The sequence below is a fragment of the Channa argus genome, chromosome 21, assembly GCF_033026475.1.
Source record: "Channa argus isolate prfri chromosome 21, Channa argus male v1.0, whole genome shotgun sequence".
In the NCBI taxonomy this organism is placed as follows: Eukaryota; Metazoa; Chordata; class Actinopteri; order Anabantiformes; family Channidae; genus Channa; species Channa argus.
The window spans coordinates 369,640-383,796 of NC_090217.1; the positions used below are offsets into that span (position 1 = coordinate 369,640).

The 14,157-nt window shown below is 37.7% G+C and overlaps 1 protein-coding gene across 2 annotated transcripts in view; it reads right to left on the minus strand.

Annotated features, from left to right (window-relative positions):
* arhgef39 (Rho guanine nucleotide exchange factor (GEF) 39) overlaps nt 1-13,562 on the minus strand; it is a 66,944-nt gene extending 53,382 nt beyond the window's left edge. For both annotated transcript variants that reach the window (XM_067491024.1, XM_067491025.1), the window contains exons 1-4: nt 13,465-13,562; nt 11,792-11,948; nt 9,013-9,107; nt 1,047-1,167 (exon numbers count right to left, since the gene is read on the minus strand). In XM_067491024.1, the coding sequence (XP_067347125.1) occupies nt 1,047-1,167; nt 9,013-9,107; nt 11,792-11,926 (351 nt within the window). In that variant the 5' untranslated portion in view covers nt 11,927-11,948; nt 13,465-13,562. The remainder of the gene's footprint in view (nt 1-1,046; nt 1,168-9,012; nt 9,108-11,791; nt 11,949-13,464) is intronic.
* Between the last annotated feature and the right edge of the window lie 595 nt (nt 13,563-14,157).

A 14,157-nucleotide genomic window follows, 5' to 3' on the forward strand; every position in this document is an offset into this window, starting at 1 on the left:
TCTGTTTCCATAAACTACAGCTGTGAAATATGACAAAAATCTCAAATCCTGATACAGTTAAATTTCATATTGCACCATCAAGATATTTCAAGATAGAGTAAATATAAAATTAAAACACGAAAAGGAATATTCTTATTGCATTTTGAATTATCCGTTTAACAAATTAAAAGTATATCTATAATTTATTTTTTTATTAATAATTAATCTTGACTTTATTCTGTAAAGTGCCCGTTAGAAGACTTTGTTGTGAATTGGCACTATATAAATAAAGTTGAACTGAATTTAATTGAATGATATACATATCTCATGATTCTCATTAATTTCTAAACTTTGTGCAAGTTTGTAATTAAGCCTGTAAAACATATTTATCTAAATCTTTGGTTTGCTTTGAGCACTCAATTGTGGGTCTCATCCAGAGATTGTCTGTATTACTTGACATAATTGCTACATAGGTTGTAAACAAGATAAGTGGAATTACAACAGAGCCTTTTCTGTTCATATTCTTTACTTACTCGGGTTCTATTGAAAAATATTTTCTAATTTCTAATTTCTCTGTTGTTAGAATTTTTTAATGCGGTCAAAATCATCAATGAAATTCTCCTGAGTAGATTTTAGTAGTAGTAGACTCCTGAGTTAGTGTATACAAAAAAATAATGATAGTTTAGTATTCGTATTGAGCAGTCTGCTTATTCATCTGACAGAACTCAGTGGGGGACCGCCCTTGTCCAAAGTAATATGGTCTGCACTGCACTTGGTAAATGCTCTGTACTTATATAGCGCTTTTCTACCTATTGGCACTCAAAGCACTTTACACTGCTTCTTATTAACCCATTCAAACTCACAGAACGCACACACACTCACAAACCAATGGGGGAGCTGTTATGCAGCTGGAAAACACTAACTGGGAACAACTAAGTTGGGGTTCAGTGTCTTGCTCAAGGACACTGCCGAATTGGTGGACGGCCGCCCTACCTCCTGCACCACAGTTGCAAAAGGAGAGTCTAACACATAGATGCACTAATCATGTAGAAATACTGTATTCTTACCCTGAGCACTTTGCTGGCATTATAGATGTTGTCCACATATGTGTTGTAGAGATGTAAATGTGGACAGAATTGATCAAAGCCTCTACCGATGTAGCCATTCTCCAAATGGACCAGCAAAGATCTAAAAAAAAGAAATAAAAGTTTGACATGATTCATTTAAGAACATACATTACATGAAATTTAAAAAAAAAAATGTGCAAAAAGTGCAATTTTAAACTCTAAAGAGCTGAAGGTTTAACTAAAAAGTTGCACAATACTAAATTGTGTGCTAAGTAGCAGTAGGATATTAAAGGTTTAAGCCAGCTATAATGCCAACTGGGTAATCGGCTATAGTTTAATGCATATTGAATGATTCATATTCAAACATATGTTCTACTTTAGACAAAGAAAGGTGGGTGTTTTTTCAGGTATGATACAAAATCACAAACACATCTTGTCCCCTTAAATAAATTAAGTAATCTAAAAAGTCAGTTTAGGGGTAGATCCTAGTTCACTTTATTTTTGACTCCATCTAATTATTTTTGAAAGAGTATTGGAAGCTAGGCTAAGGGCAGAGGTGAGCATTTGTGAGTAGCAGTATGGTTTCATGCCTAGAAACAGTACAACAGATACAGTAGTTGCTTTGAGGATGCTGATGGAGAGATGCATGAGAGCTGTAAGACTGTGGTGAGGTGTGCTGTAGGTGTGACAGAGGAGTTCAAGGTGGAGGTGGGTCTGAGAACCTGGGCTGCTACTATGATGAATGAAGCCACAGAGGAAAGTAAAGAGGGACAAGAGGAGGAAAGGAGCTCGGTGCATTGGGGGAAGGGTCCCCCAGCAGTCTAAGTCTATAGCAGCATAACTATAACTAACTATAAACTTTATCAAATAGGAAGGTTTTAAGCCTAGATTTAAAAGTAAAGAGGGTGTCTGCTTCCTGAATCTGAACAAGGAGCTGGTTCCACAAGAGAGGAGCTTGATAGCTAAAGGCTCTGCCTCCCATTCTACCCTTGGAAATTCTGGGAACCACAAGTAGGGCTGCATTCTGAGATCGAGGTGGTCTACTGGGATGATGTGGTGCTATGAGGTCTTCTATATAAGATGGAGCCTGACCGTTCAGAGCTTTATATGTAAGAAGCAGGGTTTAAAATTCTATTCTAGATTTTATGGGAAGCCAATGTAGAGAAGCTAGTGAAGGTGAAATATGATCTCTCTTGCTAGTTCCAGTCAGCACTCTTGCTGCAGCATTTTGGATTAATTGCTGGCTCTTTAGGGAGTTACTGTGGCATCCTGAAAGTAGGGAATTACAGTTGTCCAAACTAGAAGTAACAAATGCATGGACTAGTTTTTCGGCATCACTTTGAGACAGGATGTTCCTAATTTTGGCAATGATCAGGTTGTTCTAGAAATTTGTTTTATATGTGAGGTAAAGAACAAATCCTAGTCAAAAATAACTCCAAGGTTCCTGGCAGTAGTATTCGAGGCCAGACAAGGAAATTTAGGTTTTAAATAATAAAAAAAATTATTTGTGTGTTCTAATAATGTTGCCTAAAGGAGACATATATAAAGTAAAAAGTATTGGTCCTAACACAGAGCCTTGTGGCACTCTATAGTAAACGTTTGTGTGCATGGAGGATGGTAAATGGTCTGCACTTATATAGCGCTTTTCTACCAATGGCACTCAAAGCGCTTTGCACTGCTTCTTATTCACCCATTCACGCTCACAATCACATACACTCATTCACCGGTAGGGGAGCTGCTATGCACGTAGTGCAGTTCCTTTAATCCCAATTTCATGTTCCTGTAATAAAATGTTGTGATCAGTGGTATCAAATCCAGCACTATGATGTAACAGAACAAGTACAGAGACAACCCCATTATCTGAGGCCAAAAGAAGATTGTTGGGGAAGGGGAGATTAGATATTGATATGTAAAAGGCTAAAACACCTGGGTCAAGACAGGGTTTTTTTAAATAGTGGTTTAATTACAGCTACCTTATAGGCCTGTGGTACATATTAAAAAATGGTCAGACAGAAGAGAATAATGAGGAAATATTGGTAATTTATCCGCTTCAATTCCGTATGTAAGAACAAGGTCTAAGGAGTGACTAAAACAGTGAGTGGGTTTATTTACATTTTGGGAAAAAACATTTAGGCAGTTACTGTCAGCATCTATATGAATGTTAAAGTCACCCACTACAATGGCTTTATCTGTACTAAGCACTAAATCAGATAGAAAATCAGAAATTCAATCAAAAACTCTGATTAAGGGACTGGAGGATGGTACACGATAACAAATAATAGTGGTTTTTGAGTTTTTTCAGTTTGGATGTGAAAGGCTAAGAGTAAGGCTTTCAAATGAGTTATAACTATGTTTAGGTCTAGGGTTTATTAGTAAGCTTGAATGAAAAATTGCTGCTACTCCTCGACCTCGGCCTGTGCTTCTAGGAACATGATAAATAATATGACTTCGGGGGTTTGACTCATTTAAATTGACATATTCTTCCTGCTGCAACCAAGTTTCAGTGAGACAAAATAAATCGAATTGATGATCGCTTATTAAGTCATTTACTAACAGAGATTTAGAACAGAGAGATCTGATATTTAATAATGTACATTTAATAGTTTGGGGATTTGTTCTGTAAGAGGAGTAGTCTTAACTTTTATTAAGTTATCATGATTAACTCCTCTTGTGGTCATTTTTGGTTTATGTAATTTAGTTGGTCAAGGACAGTCTCTATAGGTATTTAGGATTTGTGGGGGGGGTGACGATTGTAGGGATACCACAGAGAGGCGTTTAGGACTGGATCTCTGCATCCTAGGCTTGACTCTGGATTGTCATACTTTTGGTTGTCTAATAAAACCAGACATATTTCTTGATAAGAAAACTGCACCATCTAAAGTAAGATGGATGTCATCTCTCCTAATCAGCCCAAAATCATTTCCAATAGTCTACTGTAGCCCACATTGTTTGTTTGGGCACCACCTAGACAGCCATCGGTTGAATCGCAACATGCGGCTGTAAATGTTGTCACTGGTCAGTTTTGGCAGGGGTCCAGAGAAAACTATGGAGTCCGACAATGTTTTGGCAAAGTTACACACTGATTCAACGTTCATTTTAGTGACCTCAGGTTTGCGTAATCGGACGTCATTAACTGCACTGTGAGAAATGTCCTTACTGTATTTATATTTATCTTTAGCCAGGAGTTTTAAATATGATTCAATGTCGCCCGCTCTGGCCCCAGGTAGACATTTGACTATGGCCGCTGGAGTTTCTAACTTTACGTTTTCTTACAATAGAGCTGCCAATGACCAGACTTGGTTTCTCAATGGTGTTTTGCTGAGAGGGGAAAAGTGATTAGAAACGTGAACCGACTGGTGGTGAACCTTGGGCGCCTGTTTAGCATTAGAACTCTTACGAATCGTCATCCAGCCTGACTGGCTTCAGGGGACAGCTAACAGGGGCTACGCTAGGTTGGCCCGCACCAGCTACCCGGGCCTGACTAGCTTTATTATTTTCCATGGTGCGGAGCCGCGCTTCCAATTGCGTGAGCCTCGCCTCAAAAGCTGCAAAAAACTTACACTTGTTACATATATCATTATCACTAAAGGAGACAGAGGAAAAACTGAACATGAGACAGACCGAGCAAGTGAGAGAAGGAGAGACAGAGGGAGACAGAGAAGCCATTGCTAACGGATAACTGATAAGCTAACAGAGCTAAAATAGGTAAAGTGTGGAATTAGTAAACGTTAGCTAGTTATGTTTTCAAGAGCAGGTGCTTGTGTAATATCAGGTGCATGTCACAACTCAAGTATTAATTGTTGTGAGAAGAAATCACTTAAAGTAAAATGAGAGCTGCAATTAATCAAAAAACAGTCCTTCAATAGAAACCCAAGAGTGTGCAGAAGTAGGAAGTGACGCAATACGCTTACCGCACAATAATGATCATTCATGTGCAGATTATGCTGGACATAAGCTTATATCAGAGTGAAAGACAGTGAAAACATGTTCTGCTGTCAGATAAGCCCACATTTCAGCTTGTGTTAGGAAAAATGGACATCAAGTCCTCCTTGCAGTATTTGCTTTGAGGATGCTGATGGAGAAGTACAGAGAAGGTCATAGGGAGTTGCATTGTGTCTTAATACATTTAGAGAAAGCGTATGACAGAGTGCTGAGAGAGAAGCTGTGGTATTGTATGAGGAAGTCTGGAGTGGCATCAAGAATCAGCTCTGAGCCCCTTCTTGTTTGCTCTGGTGATGGACAGACTGACAGATTAGGTTAGACAGGAATCTCTGTGGACTAGGATGTTTGCATGACATGATCTTTGATGACATTGTGATATGTAGTGAGAGCAGGGAGCAGGTGGAGGTCTGCTCTGGAAAGCAGAGTAATGAAGGTAAGCCGCAGCAAGACAGAGTACATGTGCGTGAATGACAGGGACCCAGGTGGAAAAGTTACAGAGGTTAAAGTCAGAGAGGCCAGATTGAGGTGGTTTGGATATGATCAGAGGAGACACTGAATATATCGGTAGAAGGATGCTGAGGTTGGAGCTGCCAGGCAGGAGGTCTAGAGCAAGACCAAGGGGAGATTTATGGATGCAGTGAGAGAGGACATGAAGTTAATTGTTGTGAGAGAAGAGGATGCAGAAAATGGACGAAGATAATTTGTTGTGGTGACCCTTGAAAGGGAACAGCTGAAAGGAAAAGTAGAAGTCCTCCTTGCAAAGATAAATACCATTCAGACTATGTATAAAAGGTGCAAAATCTAGCATCTGTGATGGTATGGGGGTGTATTAGTGCCCATGGCATGGATGACTTTTATATGTGTTAGGGTCCCATTAAACTCAGCATAATTTGGGGATTTAACGGAAACACATGCTGCCATCAAGTCCGCATTTTTAGTCTGGGAGTCTGTGGATATATCAGGACAATGCCATGCCTCATTCTGCAGGTTCTAAAACAGAGATGCTTCATACACGTGACCTGCCTGCTAAAACTAATTTAAAGGGTCTAACGTTTAGAGAACAATAATTTCCTATTTTCTATTGTTATTCTGTTGAGGTACCCCCTGCAACCTGACCAAAAGTGGCAGTAGTAAGGAAATCTGCACCAGAACAAGCAGAAGAAAATGCTGCAGTTGAAAACACAGTTTGACAGGTTTCACAAAAGGTGAGATTTGCATTACTGGATGTGTATTTAAACATTGTGGTCTACCCCCATACACCGGCGCTGGATAAATTTATTGGAATTTCAGGAATCCAGGGCATTTATGAAAGAAGCTTTGGATACAAAACACCAAAACCATCGCAGTTTTTAGAAACCATGAGTTAGATTAGGCTGCCAGCTCTTGTTTTAGTGTTCCTTAGTGGTTGCGCATACTGGCTGAGAATCCACTGATCCACGGGTCTGCATCAGTGCAAAGAAGGTTTTCAAATAGGGCAAAAATCACATCTGAATCACCTACCTTAGTGTAAATGTTGAGCAAATACCAGTGGGCTGCTTGATTGGTAATGAAATGTTTAAAAATCTATTGTCATTTTAAGGCTTCTTCTACTAATTTATGTGTTTTTAGGACCCAGATGGAAGGTCTACCTTCAGAGTGCCCAGGGCCACTTTGTAGTGAAAACAGGCCTGCTTCACTTAGGAACAAAGAACTGGTACAAGGCAGAGGCAAACCAGACATTCAGCCCGAGTCTACTCTCTAATGATGTTCCCAGAGACTTCTATTCTATTCCTACATGCTATGAGAAAGTGCACTTTGCCAATGAATTTGATTTAAATAGATTTTAATTAAGTTGCACACCAAGGTAGCCTCTGTTCATTACCAGGACAAGCAGCCAAGAGAGTCCTAATAAGGGTAAAGGGCAGGAAAACTGCTTCGGTTTTTTCCCCGACTGCCAGAGATTATTATGATAAATATGAAATTATGGATTAGATTTTTTTTTTACTTTTTCTCAGAAATGAAATTGGCCATCAACAGTAGAATAGAGATTAGCATTAAGATTCTGTGTGTCACGTTGATCCATATTACATCCATGCAGTTTTTAATTAATAAACATAACCACTAATCTCAAAATAAGTAAGAGTGCAGCATTTGTGCTTTCCCTGAACTGTATAATGTGACAAAGTGAATTGTGCTATGACTCTTGTCACTTCATGCCTGACCTGTCAGACTACACCTATTCATTTTATGACCCACCTCATTTCCATTGTGGACGATATGCTCCACTGACAGCTCTTTCAAGTTGTGCATTCCTGTTAATCACGTTATCAGCACTCCCTCTCTGCTATTACATTAATAGTAATAAGAATGGTCAAGAATTATAAAAAGGTTTTAGTAAAACAATGAAATGTATCAGTGCAAGTTTGCATCCCCCTTGAATTAAAAACTAACTAATTTATGATGAAGGGACATTTTTTCTAGCTGAATATCTTAAATATAATGTTGATGAAAGAAAGTTTGTTTTACTGTTTTATACTCCTGTATAGAGAACAGCACATCACCTCCCCAGAGAACTTACCACTGTGACATGTCATTGGTACAGAGCTGTGTACAGACTCATAACTACAGTTTTGGAGCCCTATATTTCAAAAGTGCTTTTGAAAATGTTTTTACTATTCACTTGTTGCACCATTGAAAATATTGTAAATGGTTACAAACTATGTAATTGTAATGTAAATTTTTTCAGACATGTTGTGAGTTACACAAATGTCCCCCATTTCATTATCTAAGCACTACAACAGCCCACATTGTTGAGATTTGGGAGGTGTGCACATCGGGGCCTCTGCGATCCTCTGAGACCCATGTTTAATTCCATTCTCTACATAGTTCCACATCAAAGTTTACATGTATGGACGGAGAATTATAATTCTGCCTTTAGCCACATGATCAACCACAATCTGTAAAATAGTCACACAAAATTATTTACAAACCTCCTCTTGCATACAAAAAGTATGTAAGTTTCTGCTGTTGCCTTGACTGCCACAAGATGAAACAAAAGTTTTTTTTTATATTACATCATAGATTGAATGATCATGCTTCCTAACTGGTGCTATTGATCCTGTGTTTTGGATGTTCTGTGAGCCTTCCCTGTTACCATGTTAACAACATAAATGTTGGTGTAGGTTGTGATGTTTTGAAAAAAGGCATTGAGAATCTAACCTCATTTGCATTTAAGCTACAAACACCCCCAAAAGTGAGGATCTGCCAGCTACCTGAAAAGATTTTCAAACATGCCAGAAAGCTCAATCCGATTTATTTTACAGCGTAAAAATATGCACACACATTCAGGAGACATATGTAAATTTGTTGAAGTTAAAGCTTCCAAGAGCCCTCCTCCTGGAAAAGGAGGGGATCCTTTCTTACTCCTCTTGACCAAAGTCAGAGGTCAATTTGCATTACCTTTGAGTAGTCTCTAGCCTGGTGGCCACATTCCTATGCATTTGTTGTGGTCTTGTGCACTACACAAATTTAATCTATTCTCACAATAGAATTTTGGCAAGAAACCGTTTTGCTCTGCCTGCTACTCCAGTGACAATGGGACATAGCAGCTGCAAAGAGATCTACCTTACCTTTAGACAATTTAGACAGAATCTGTATGAAAAAAGAATTTTAAATTATGAGCTTGGGTCATCCACTATTCTTTGTACAAAAAGCATCATTACATGTTGCTCTAACAACTGAATACCTTGCCCACAAGATCTTCAGCAGTATGTCAGGCAGCCAATAACAATGATTTTTCTACAGAAACAATAATGCTCTTTTCTTGTGATATCACAAGGAGTAATTACAACTGATATGCAGTAATGTATGCAACAGAATCTCACTGCCTTCTGCTGACTGTCAAGATAAGGACTTGCTTTAGCAAAATAAGAGCTTATCTTGACTTAAATATAAGGACAGACTGCTAATCCTCACCTTTATGTACAGTCATCCGTGATCATTTTCACAGCAGAGATATTTTCTAAATTATTCAGAGGATACTTACTGGTTTACTGAACGAATGTCTTTAATGGAACTGAAGATGCTTTCTCTAACATCTTGCCTCAGGGTTCCTTTGGCCTTTAAGATCTCCACAAAGTACTGTGAGAGCAGAAGGAGAATTACATTATTTCTCAGCATTTAAATGAAACTGGAACTTAACTGTTCTGATTGGATATGCATTTGATGAATGGCATATCAAAGTGCTCAACTCTTAATTGCGCTCCCAACATGGAAAGAAAATATAAAACTTATAAGATCGTTAACCAAACAAAGGGGATGTATAGGTTGGCACTCCTTTGTTTTATATCCAACACTGACTGTTAACATTATATAGCATTGCATAAGGTACAGAGGGATGTATTACAACACAGTGAAAAGACAGCTGTGCCAGTCTCAACTCATTTAAAGTGAAAATGGGATTAGCAAATTGAATGTGCATTAGGTCTAAAATGAATCCTAATTGGAGTGAACAAGTGGAGGGTAAGTAATTGTTTAGAAATTACGCTGCAGCAGTGGGTGGAAAAATCTGTTCTCTCTACAAAGAGAAACAGAACCTAGAATTCTACTTAAAGTCTTTTAATACATACAATACAGTAAGAGCGTGCTTTGCATGTTTTATTATAGTACTGTTACTTATATTTTACCATTTGCCTCAGGTGAGTTTGAAAAGAAAATCTTTTTTTTCCTTCATTCAGTCAATATTTTTATTTAAAACAATATTCAGTCCCTCCAGGATTTTGCAGACTTTGTGATGGTTTTGGCCTTAAATGCCTGATTTTACAGCAGCTCATCTAAAGGAATTGTTACACATGTTGTAGTGTTTTTAGGCATTGCGGAAGCAACTGAAAAATATTTGCAAGTAATTTATGTAATTATTAAAAACATCAAAGGAAACTTGTTTTAATGTGTTTTAGGTAACACACGCACACAGTTGGTAATGTAAACAGTCAAGCATACCTCTGTCATTCTCCGATTTGTACTAGACTTTTAGCAGTGCCAATAAGGTCTGAATGCAACGTTAAAAGTAAAAGTGTTTCATTGATACAATTTGTGTTTTTAACAACAACATGTAAACAGTGCTGTAGTTTACCCCCACTTACATTAAGGAATTGTCTTGATTAGTTTTTAAATGTGATTTTTGTTGGTAAATGAAAGACATTCATTTCACATCTGCATCTTCACAATCACAAAGAAGAAAATTAGTTTAGTAAAGTATGATATTTTTTGCATGGGGTACTGCTATGATTGGTAAAAGTCAGTGAAAACAATTAGTTGATTTTGCTAGTTAGACAACAGAACAGGTGCTGATTGCTTTGGTCCTTTTAATATTAAACGAGGAAGAACAAATTAAAAAAAGATATGTAGTCATAATTACATGTCTGGCAATCCGAGCTGTCCACATTGAAGTGGCAGTGTTGGTGAAATATGGTCAATACAACATACTTTGTTGGGAGTGACCGAGACCTCAAAAAGTTTCTAGAAGAATGAATAAGTCCAAAATAGAAAATACGCTTAACCACCGTGGCATCAAGTGGATGTTTAATACAGACATTACTCTGTGAAGCTAAAGCCATCATCAAAGCCAACCAACAGTTGGCCGAAAACTACACCTTCAAATTATCCAAATGACTTGGAGGCATTGACACCAAATCACCTTCTCTTAAAAACCCAACCATCTATGCGTTCAGGAATTTTCCAGAAAGAGGATCTCTGTGCCCGCCGTACATGAAGACAAGTTCACTATATAGCCGACCTCTTTTGGAAATGGGTTAGCTGTAGCTCAGTTGACCAATCCCTATTCCCAGCTACATTTCAAATTGTCCTTGGGCAAGGCACTGAACGCGGTGGGCCAGGTGAGCACCTTGCATGGCAGCAAATGCCATCGGTTTGTGAGTGTATGTTTGAATGCTGAATGGGAGTCAACATTGTAAAGTGTTATATAAGTGGCCATTTTAAATGTTGGACTAATAAATATCTGCCTGAGAAACGGACGCATGCAAATTTGCAATCTACATGAAATGAAAAATGGCCTTAACATCACTTAACAAAGTTTTTAAAAAATGAAAGAAGGAAAGAATGAACAAATTAATGAATGAATATAGAAATCAGTCACTATTACTCATTCAACCTCTGCCCTCCTCCCTCTGATGAGATTGACTGCTGACCAGGTCCTGCTTGCAGAGGGAGGGGCTGTTAAGGGGTCAAGGAGCTACTGTCTCTCACAGCAAGAGACCACCAGAACTTGCTCAGTTTTTAAATATTACCTTAGGTGGAAAGTTACTATAGATACACCTACTGGTTTTAGCATGTTCATAGCAATAAGTGAACAAGCTTTCTATATTAACACATACCACCAATTGATGGAAGACACGTTTCTACTTCTTCAATAATAAACTGCCTTTATTTGCTTGTTACTCAAAGAGCATGCATATTTTTTAGTTATCGAGCAACAAGGAATCTTTCATTACTCAACAGGATTAAAGCAGTGGGCTCTGGACCCTAAAAGTATCAAAGTTCGATCCCCAGCCCTAGTCTCAGAATGTACCTTTTTGCTGTCTACTTTTATCAGAAACAACCACTGTCCTTTCATGTGTTCTGTGCATTTCTCTACTGTGTGCACAAACTCACTGAGACAGATTCCTTGTATGTGAAAACCTATTTGGCAATAAAGCTGTTTCTGAGAAATAAGGTTTCAAATGCCTATGTTTTGAGATGTCTGAGATTTGTCTTGTTGACATAAAATGTAGATGCCCTACACTTTTCAGAAATGTTACAATACATACAGTGGTGACCAGCTCCAGCTGCTGGCAGTAGTGTTCTTCTGTTTGCACCAATTCTCTGGTTGTTATGCTGCGTTTTTTCTCCCAGCGCTCCCTCTGCTCCTGGATACTGCTGCGTGGACCAGGGAAGAAACTCATGGTAACAGTGACATGGAGGACACTGCAAAGAGACAAGCGATAAGCCTGAATACCAGATAAATTCTGCAATAAATAAAAAGCATATATCATGTGTGTATGAACTGACAGCTTGTTCAAATTTGTTTAAAAGAGAGTCACTGTTTTTTTTTTCAAGCATATTTAAAAAACAAAATACTATTTACACCTTTCAGATTTCACAGTTTCACTATTTTGCAGTTTGTTTCTGGTATACAAAAAATTTATTAAAACTCACTTTCACTCTCTATTTAGATTCAATTTGTGGGTGTTTCAAGCTTCTTTACTCGACCATAGAAATATTAGTAAAGTTTTTGTTCTGAAAAACTATGTGCTAAGACAATGTGCACTGAGCTTGTCTAAAAAGCCAGGACATGCTGTATGTGTTTTGTGTGTTTGACAGTGACTAACCCAAACTCAACCCCTGTCTTCTTTGTTTTTTACTGTATATAAAGTAGATCTGCCAACACATCCATTTTCTCACATTGTGAAAAACGACTTTAAATCTTATGTCACAGCACAAGAAGAAAACGTTGACAGTGTATAGACCGACAAGAAACCATGCATGCATACAGGCAGGAGACACAGAGTTTCTACAGTTACAAGGATCGTGCTCTGTGTTGTCTATTACTAGATGTACTTATGCATTATGCCCATGCTTAAATGTAGTAATGTAATATACTGCATCTCCAAATCTTGACCCTTCTGACCTTACAGGCCAATATCAAAGCTTCATTTTATGTGAAAAATATTGGAAAAGGTCGTAGCAGGACAGATGACTACTTTTATGGAGCAGAATAAAGTTATTAATAAATTTCAGTCAGGTTTTTGCAAAATGCATTCAACTGAGACTGCTCTACTTAAGATCTTAAGTGACATAATGATGGCTATGGACTCTGGTCTTGTGTTACTTTATTACACATTTGCTTATGATACTGTGGATTATAGAATCTTCATAAATCGGCTTCAGTCTGAACTAGGTTTTTCTGGGTCTGGGTCTACGTCTACCTCCACATAAACGCTAACAAGACTAAAACCTCTGTCCAGCGGAGCCTCGGAAACCTATTGTTTCTTTAAATTGTAAATGGTTCACAACAGTGAAAAAAATCGTCATATGATTTTGACTTTATAGTTGCATGATCAGATTTACTAATGTGCCATAAGAATGAAACTGTAGGCTCACACCAGCCTACAATTTCATTGTACTGCAATAACAATAAAAGGAATTTGAACTAAAAAAAAAAGGAATATGAATAAAACTGAAAAGTGTAATATAAGGTCAAGCTGACATTTGAAAGAGTTTGAGTATGAGTTTATTCTGAATAAACAACTTTGCATGTCTAGCTTACATAAAATCGACTGGCTAAATCTGTCACTATAAAAACGCGATATAAGCAATACCTCAAAAAGTTTTAATAACATAAGTCAGTAATTGTTAGTTTCTTTGTATGAGAAACAATATGTGTCGACGTGAAATTTCTCAATAACGCGTATACTGTATAGTGAAGTAATACAAGACTTACCTACAGGCAACGTCTCTACTTTTGACCAAGGCGCTCTTTTCGAATTGAAATCCTTCTTCCGGGCTGCGGTGTTGACGTGATCGCTAATTGGCTGCTCCAATAACAGTGGCGGACGGTCTTCTCTTAACCCGGAAAAAGTTTAATCCTCTCCTTTAAGTCCTCCTCCCTCTCAGAGCGCGCATCTCTGTACCTTTTTTTCTTGTTTTTTAACAATATGAACATTGTCATGCAACCAACAAAGCACTATTTGAAATATTTAAATGCAGAAAATGAGATTGCCACGCAGTAATGTAAAATGTATAAAACAGTAATATACATAAAATGGCGAAGATAAAAAGAAGAAAAAATATAAATTAAAAAACAAAGACTTATTATTATTAATTATTGTGGTAAACAAGATTGCCGCATATAAAAGGTGGTATATATTTTAATCACTTAAAATAATGACAGCTGCTTTATCCATCAGCATTTATAAGATATTTTTATTTTGAGTTATAAATCTGCATCTGCAAATTTAGGCAAAGTACAATATTTTGTCTGAGTTGCAGCCAGGTTAAAATAACTCCAAAAGAAAATAAGCCTGATCCAGTCTATATATAAAAGTGCTGTTATTTCAATGTGTCAAACACATATTTATTGAACATTGTGGGTGTGCGTGTGCACAATGCATGCTCAGTTGCACAGCAGGTAAAC